Genomic DNA, 8694 nt, shown 5'->3' on the forward strand with positions numbered 1-8694 from the left:
AATGTCAAAAATGTCAAAAATGTCAAAAATGTCAAAAATGTCAAAAATGTCAAAAATGTCAAAAATGTCAAAAATGTCAAAAATGTCAAAAATGTCAAAAATGTCAAAAATGTCAAAAATGTCAAAAATGTCAAAAATGTCAAAAATGTCAAAAATGTCAAAAATGTCAAAAATGTCAAAAATGTCAAAAATGTCAAAAATGTCAAAAATGTCAAAAATGTCAAAAATGTCAAAAATGTCAAAAATGTCAAAAATGTCAAAAATGTCAAAAATGTCAAAAATGTCAAAAATGTCAAAAATGTCAAAAATGCCAAAAATGTCAAAAATGTCAAAAATGTCAAAAATGTCAAAAATGTCTGTCGAAGCCCCGGGAGGGCAGTGGACAAAATCCGGAACCACTTGAAGATATTTGTGATCGTTAAACTTATTTCGCTGAACGAAATAACAAGTCCGTTTTCACACTTTATACACGATTTATTTTTCCACCGATAAACTAACGAAAGCCCAATTAACTAAGCAGAAACTCTTTATTAAAGTTTAATTTGGGACTTAAAGTATATTTTTCTTAAAATTAGCGATTTGAACTTAACATAAAATTTTCACTTATAATAAAATAGTAAGTTCCAAGTCGAATTGGAATTTGCGTGCGGATAAATGTGCATCGACGGCTGCGAACGAACGAAGACTGTTGGCTAGTAGTTTTTTCCCCCAGCGCGTGTGATGAAACCATACAGCACACAATCGATCACTTTTTCGATGGCTCTATTGTGTGAAGCCACAAATCTCACCGGCACGCCGGCCGGCGTTTATTGTTCCGCTGCAACCTCGGTCGAGTTGATGACTGTTGATGATGGTTCGATAGGGTGTCTCATCATCACACGCAGATGGTTGAACTTTTGGTGCGAATAATTTTTTCGATGCACATTGTGAATCGAACATCCTGCCCCTCGCAGAAATAACTATTTCTGGAACGTTGAATCGTTGACCATAAGTAGTTGTTGGATGATGCTGTCCCCGGGAGAGTTGACTACGTTGACGATGATGGTACCAGCGAAGCGTTGAACCCAGTTTTCGTCTCGATGTCATCTCCGGCGGATTTTCGTCGATATGAAAAGAATATATAAGACCCGGTAGAGGGTTTCAAAAGAGTAAATTGATTGGAAAGGTCCTCACCTGGACCCTACAGTTTGAGGGCCTTGTATTTTAAATAAGCTGCTACGTAGATTGATCCGCCCATGCGGAAATCCGATGCTGACGTGGTTGATCCTAGTTGGAAACCGTTGAAGTCACAGTCCTTACTGTGATTCGGAAAATTTTGATGCATTTTGTTCTTCGGACGGCGATGGAATAGGAAGAACACATATTTTCGATGTTGAACGGGTTGTTTTTCCGGTGGGTGTCTGTAGTGATACGACTCGAACTACTCCATCGGAACCAGGGTGTAAATCGACGATTCGTGCCATTGCCCAGCGCATTGGCGGTTGATTCTCGTCGATAAGCACAACGAGCTGGTCCCTTTTCAGCTCCACGGAGGTTTGAACCATTTGGTACGAGATTGGAGCGTGTGTAGATACTCCAGATTCCAGCGACTCCATATCTCCTGCTGCATTTTCTGGATTTGCTGCCATTGTGGAAACCGGTTGTATGGAATGTTTTGGCAATTTTCGTCGGGGACAGATTTCAGTTCCTCGCCGATCAAAAAATGGCCGGGCGTTAACGGCCGTAAATCCGAAGGATCGTTTGTGAGTTCGGTGAGCGGACGCGAGTTCAGGCAACACTCAATCTGAACTAACAGGGTCTCCATGTCGTCAAATTCTAATTTTCGGTCCCCCCACAACTCGAACAAAATGTTTCTGGGCTGATGCGATGGCAGCCTCCCAAAGTCCGCCGAAGTGCGAAGCTCTGGGTGGGTTGAAATGCCAGCGAATTCCGTTATCGGAGCATTCGCGAGCAACAGAATGTCGAAAATCTTTGGTTTTTAGAAGGCGACAAATTTCATTATTAGCTCCAGTGAAATTCGTCCCATTATCGGAGAAAATATCAGAACACAAGCCTCGACGTCCAACAAATCGACGGAGAGCTTGGAGAAATTTTGCTGTGCTAAGGTTCGTTACAATCTCAAGGTGGACGGCCTTGGTGCTAAAGCACACAAAAACGCAAACATAAGCCTTAATAGGTGCATCACGACGATGACGAGGTTTGAGATAAATTGGTCCCCAGAAGTCTACACCGGTGATGGAAAATGGTCTTGATGGTTTTACGCGTGGCGATGGCAAATCAGCCATAAGCTGCTGTATGGCTTTCGGCTTGGCTCGAAAACAAACTACGCAGGAGTGAACTATGAGCCTTGGTGTGGTTCGACCACCGAGAATCCAGAAACGTAAACGAAGTGTGTTAGTGAGTAATTGGGTTGCGGCGTGCAATAAACGTTCGTGATAAGATCGTACCAGAAGTGTGACGAAGGCGTGAGATTTAGGCAAGATTATTTGGTGTTGCGATGCGTACGATTGAGCCGACTTTCCCAACCTACCGCCAATTCTAAGAACTTTATCTGTGGCAATAATTGGGTTGAACCAACGAAGTTGAGATTTGTTCGAAACTGGTCGTTGATTTTCCAAATCCTTCCATTCTTCGGGAAAACTATTTCGCTGAACAAGCTGAATCAAAACATTCTCAGCTCCAAGGATTTCATCCGTTGTAAGTGGTTGAGATACGACCCTTTCAGCCTTCGGCAAACGACGATTAGTGAAATACCTCCTCCAATAAGCAGTCATCCTCAACATGTGCTGATAGTTGGAGAAATTGGCGATGTACGTGTCCACAAATGTAGGTGCAAGTGCAGCTGACGTTAGCGCGCTCCTTTTGCGCTCATGAGCAGCCTCTTCCGTAAGCTCAAATTGTGCAGCATTCCCTGGCCAGAAACTCCTCTCCTGAACGAGCCAATGCGGACCCTCCCACCATAGTCTGCTGTCGAGTAGTTTGTTTGCGGGAAGTCCTCTGGATATTATGTCCGCCGGGTTTTCAACTCCAGCTATGAAGTTCCAGTCGCATTTCTCTGTCGCTGTTTGTATTTTCGAAACCCTGTTCCCTACAAAGGTCGACCATGACGAAGGTGTTGCTGCCAACCAGCTCAAAACCGTTGTAGAGTCCACCCAGAAAAATGCCTTTGCTGGAACCCTGAGTGCCTTCGAAACCTTGCTGTACAGCTTAGCCGACGAGAGTGCTCCACAAAGCTCTAGACGTGCGATGCTCTGCTTCTTCAAAGGTGCCACCTTGGAAGACGATGTAAGTAGTGCTGTTTTGATTTCGCCCTTTGAGTTGGTTGACCGAACGTAAACGCAGGAACCGTATCCATTTTCCGACGCATCGGAGAAAAAGTGTAATTCGAAGTCGACAGTGCTCGGGAGCATAACGAACCGATCGATTCTAAGCTGATTCAGAAGCGTAAGCTCAGCGACAAATGATTTCCAGTAAATCTGCATATCTTCTGGGAGTTCACGATCCCAGTCCCAAAGTTTGTCGTCCTCTTTCAAACTCCAGAGAGCTTGCATGAAAAACTTGGCCGTTACCACAACGGGCCCTAGTAACCCTAGAGGGTCGAATAATTTCGCGATACAAGAAAGTGTTGTTCTTTTTGTAATCGTTGAGGTGATTTCAGTTTGTGAATCAAGAATAACATATTTCAAACGGTCGGTGTTGGTTTCCCAGTGCAGACCTAACGTTTTTATTGTTTGATCTTTATCAAAATCTACTGTCGACTGGAGAGCTCTTTTTGATTCAGGTAGCTGTTCCAGGACTTCCGGGTAATTGCTTGCATACTTGCGTAGCTCCATGCCTGCTGAGGAAAACATGCCTTCTAACTGCGTAATAAGCTCGATTGCTTCGTTGACTGTTTTTGTACCAGAAATAAGATCGTCCATATAAATGTCTCGACAAGTCGCCTTGGACGCGATTGGATAATTTTTACTCTCGTCGTGAGCCATCTGCTGCAAAACTCGAGTAGCGAGAAAAGGTGCTGCAGCAGTACCGTATGTTACGGTTTTTAATTCGAAGATTTGAACTTCTTGTTCGGGATCTGACCGCCAGAAAATTCTCTGAAGAGGTGTGTCGTTTGGATGAATTTCAATCTGCCGGAACATTTTGGCAACATCGGCAACAATCAAAATGGGATGAATTCGAGATCGCAAAATAATTGACCTAAGGTCATCTTGAATGGTCGGACCGACCAGCATGGCCTCGTTTAAAGAAATTCCAGATGAGCTCTTACATGAGGCGTCGAATACGACTCTTAGTTTTGTTGTGCTGCTTTGTTCTCGAACCACTGGGTGGTGAGGAAGAAAGAAAGACGGTTGGTGATCGATTGAGGAATCATCTATTTGTTTCATGTGCCCCAGGTTGATATAATCGTCCATGAATTCACGATACTGAATTGCTAGTTGAGGACTTCGTTTGAGGCGACCTTCTAGAAGACGGAATCGATGCAAAGCAGTTCTCCGATTATCGCATAAATTTTTCAAAACGTCTTGCTTCATAGGTAAGCGAACCATGTAGCGACCGCTGGGTGAACGTGAAACCGATTCGACGAATAATTTTTCGCATAACATTTCATCGGGCGAATAAGCAGGAGAATCATCAGTTTCGAGGAGCCAAAATCGTTCCATATCTCGATGTAAATCAGCTGTAGTCGCTACATTGCAAATTAAAGGAGCGTTGACCTTCCTTTCAGGAATCTTTCCCGAGATAATCCATCCGAATACAGAGTTAACCAAGTGTGGCATAGAATCACCCATAGAAATTCGTCCAGGAACGTTGAAGAGGTCAAAGAAGACATCTGCACCAAGCACCACATCGATTTTAGCTGATTCATAAAAGGCAGGGTCGGCTAGTTGAATTCCTGTAGGTATTTCCCATGCGGAAGCGTCTATGGAAATAGTCGGCAAGTCTACGGTAACCTTCGGCAAAACGAAAAGATCAACGGTGGCCTTGAAGCTTGAAATCCGCGACTTGAATGTCGAGCGGAGTTTTGAACGAACACTTGTTGACGACTGTCCTATTCCTGCAATAGGAACATCCACTCTATTCCGCTGCACCTTCATACGCTGACTAACACGCTCGGCTATGAAGCAACACTCGCTTCCAGAATCCAATAATGCACGGACGGGGTATTCGTTTCCGGTATCATCAACCATTAAAATGACAGCAGTAGCAAGAAGCACTTTACGAGAGGTTGAACCTTGCGAACTGCAGCTAGTGACTCCAGAATGGGCAACGGAAGAATCAGATGCTGGATTATCAGGTTTCGGAATGGGTGGACTAGGTTTGTTTGATCTAATGTTTTGAGCTGGTTTATTTTCGAACCTTTGAGGCGAACAGAGTTTGGTATGATGACGACTATTACAGTTGCGACAACTAGACTCAGAGGAACAAGTTTTGGCTAAGTGCCCACGGCGCAAACAATTTCGACATAATTGATTACGGCGGACAACGTTTTCTCTTTCATCGACGGACATATTGTTGAATGAAGCACATTGGTAAATGTTGTGCTGACCAGAGCAGACGAAACAATTGCGCTGAAATCCACTATTCTGTACACTACCATAATTGCTAACTCGTGGAAAAGCTGGCTTCTTAGCTGGGAAACTAGGTTGTTGCGATGTAGAAGGCTTAGTGGAAACTGTTTGCAGGACGTTTACCCTACGTTGGAGAAACTCGACAAGCTTAGGGAATTGATCAATGTTTTCGTTTTCCGCATATTCTTCCCAGTCCCTTCTAGTAATCGGATCAAGCCGAACGCTTAGAAGATGAATGAGTAAAGCATCCCAATGTTCAGTTGCCTCGCCCAACTGTTTCAATATTTTTACATTTGCCTCGAAACCCTCGATAAGTGTGTGTAATTCTGCTGGAGACTCACGTTTCAGGCAAGGGAATTCAAATAGGGATTGTACATAAGTGCGTTTCAATCTTCTGGGATTCTGAAAATGGTCCACTAACATTTTCCATGCAACTTGGTATTGATCGTTGCTAATAGGGATAGTTTGTATAATTTTTAGCGCTTCGCCAGCTAAAGAAGAGCGCAAATAATAAAATTTTTGAATTGTGGATAAGCTCGTTGACGAATGTATGAGCGAAACGAATAAATCGTGAAAATTTAGCCAATTATCAAAATTGCCATTGAAAATTGGGATTTTCACATCAGGTAGTTTAATGTTCATTTGGTGGGAGGGTTCCGCAGAACGACGAGTAGTGTCATGTAATTCAGGGGACGGCTTAGCATACAAAAGCAGAGTACCTTTGATCCGGTAGTAGTTCCTCTCAAAATCCGTGCGCTCCTTAAGGTACTCCTGCAAAGTTTTGTCGTCTCCAGAATCCTCCATTATCTCGAGCTCCTGCTGAACGGCATTGAACTCCTTCCATAGTTCAACAAGATTTTCCAGCCTGACTGGAACCTCGACTGCATCGCGTTCTTGTTGAAACTCGTTGACGAAATTAACAATCCCAGCGAAGGAAGTCGTGATGCTGCGTTTGCGGTTTTTGAGACCCCGCAATTTTCTTTCGGCGGCCGACATCTCGTTCACGGTGTGGATCTAAAATCAAAAGACCGCGTAGACCGCGCAAATCGACGTATAGAAAATGGAACCCTAATTACCTGGGCAAGGCTTGAAATATGCCTTGTATAAATATTGCCTCTGCACCAAGAAAGGGCCGAAAGTATCCAGGAGGAATTGTCGACTCTGGATAATGAGCTCGAAAATGCACCAAATCGTCTTCAAAAATGTCCGTTTTGTAATTTGGTTGTTAATTGGACCACGTGGTAGTAGTATCAGCTTTCGATTGGCCAGGTTGAAGAAATTGCCAGAAATTGATCTTCCACCTCGGCGCGTAAATATCACTCGAAAGATATTCAATATTGGTTGTAGTATCGCTTTCGATTGACCAGGTTGAAGAAATTGCCAGGAATTGATCTTCCACCTCGGAGCGGAAATATCACTCGGAAGATATTCAATCTCGGGTGATGATAGTTCGTTCGCAGGTCACGTATAGGAACCAGGATTCATGCAAAATAAAGATCCGGTAGAAAAATAACGATAACGTAGGTATTTGGAACCGCACTCACCTATGTGAGGCATAAAATATGCCTTGGATATATTAAATTCAGCAAGCAGCAACGTGGTTCCAAAATGGCGCAGCAGCCATTTTACGGATAGATTCCGGATCCAGAAACGTGTTTTTCGGTCAGACGGATTCCTATCGACGTCTTATCCGGCTCGAAGGACCATGTCGAAGCCCCGGGAGGGCAGTGGACAAAATCCGGAACCACTTGAAGATATTTGTGATCGTTAAACTTATTTCGCTGAACGAAATAACAAGTCCGTTTTCACACTTTATACACGATTTATTTTTCCACCGATAAACTAACGAAAGCCCAATTAACTAAGCAGAAACTCTTTATTAAAGTTTAATTTGGGACTTAAAGTATATTTTTCTTAAAATTAGCGATTTGAACTTAACATAAAATTTTCACTTATAATAAAATAGTAAGTTCCAAGTCGAATTGGAATTTGCGTGCGGATAAATGTGCATCGACGGCTGCGAACGAACGAAGACTGTTGGCTAGTAGTTTTTTCCCCCAGCGCGTGTGATGAAACCATACAGCACACAATCGATCACTTTTTCGATGGCTCTATTGTGTGAAGCCACAAATCTCACCGGCACGCCGGCCGGCGTTTATTGTTCCGCTGCAACCTCGGTCGAGTTGATGACTGTTGATGATGGTTCGATAGGGTGTCTCATCATCACACGCAGATGGTTGAACTTTTGGTGCGAATAATTTTTTCGATGCACATTGTGAATCGAACAATGTCAAAAATGTCAAAAATGTCAAAAATGTCAAAAATGTCAAAAATGTCAAAAATGTCAAAAATGTCAAAAATGTCAAAAATGTCAAAAATGTCAAAAATGTCAAAAATGTCAAAAATGTCAAAAATGTCAAAAATGTCAAAAATGTCAAAAATGTCAAAAATGTCAAAAATGTCAAAAATGTCAAAAATGTCAAAAATGTCAAAAATGTCAAAAATGTCAAAAATGTCAAAAATGTCAAAAATGTCAAAAATGTCAAAAATGTCAAAAATGTCAAAAATGTCAAAAATGTCAAAAATGTCAAAAATGTCAAAAATGTCAAAAATGTCAAAAATGTCAAAAATGTCAAAAATGTCAAAAATGTCAAAAATGTCAAAAATGTCAAAAATGTCAAAAATGTCAAAAATGTCAAAAATGTCAAAAATGTCAAAAATGTCAAAAATGTCAAAAATGTCAAAAATGTCAAAAATGTAGAAAATGTCAAAAATGTCAAAAATGTCAAAAATGTCAAAAATGTCAAAAATGTCTAAAATGTCTAAAATGTCAAAAATGTCAAAAATGTCAAAAATGTCAAAAATGTCAAAAATGTCAAAAATGTCAAAAATGTCAAAAATGTCAAAAATGTCAAAAATGTCAAAAATGTCAAAAATGTCAAAAATTTCAAAAATGTCAAAATTTTAAAAATGTCAAAAATGTCAAAAAAGTCAAAAATGTAAAAAATGTCAAAAATGTCAAAAATGACAGAAATGTCAAAAATGTCAAAAATGTCAGAAATGTCAATAATGTAAAAAATGTCAAAAATGTCAAAAATGTCAAAAATGTCAAAAATGTCAAAAA

General features: G+C 41.3%; 1 protein-coding gene across 2 annotated transcripts; it reads right to left on the minus strand.

Annotated features, from left to right (window-relative positions):
• Nucleotides 1-397: 397 nt before the first annotated feature.
• Nucleotides 398-7819, minus strand: LOC129758331 (uncharacterized). Of its 2 annotated transcripts, none has more exons than XR_008739951.1 (2): nt 1174-7819; nt 398-1086 (listed from the first exon to the last, which is right to left on the minus strand). XR_008739951.1 is itself a non-coding variant. In XM_055755817.1 (2 exons), exon 2 carries the CDS (start codon nt 6564-6566, stop codon nt 1809-1811), a length of 4758 nt encoding a protein of 1585 aa, XP_055611792.1. In that variant the 5' UTR covers nt 6567-6584; nt 6647-7819; the 3' UTR covers nt 398-1808. The 2 variants fall into 2 exon arrangements, 1 of the variants encoding a protein (XP_055611792.1); XM_055755817.1 differs by having other exon boundaries at nt 398-6584; nt 6647-7819.
• Between the last annotated feature and the right edge of the window lie 875 nt (nt 7820-8694).

Source organism: Uranotaenia lowii, chromosome 3 (genome assembly GCF_029784155.1).
Source record: "Uranotaenia lowii strain MFRU-FL chromosome 3, ASM2978415v1, whole genome shotgun sequence".
NCBI classification, from domain to species: domain Eukaryota; kingdom Metazoa; phylum Arthropoda; class Insecta; order Diptera; family Culicidae; genus Uranotaenia; species Uranotaenia lowii.

Coding starts and splice junctions, on each gene's coding strand:
- LOC129758331 (XM_055755817.1), bottom strand. CDS start 6,566: ATGTCGGCCGCCGAAAGAAAATTGCGGGGTCTCAAAAACCGCAAACGC.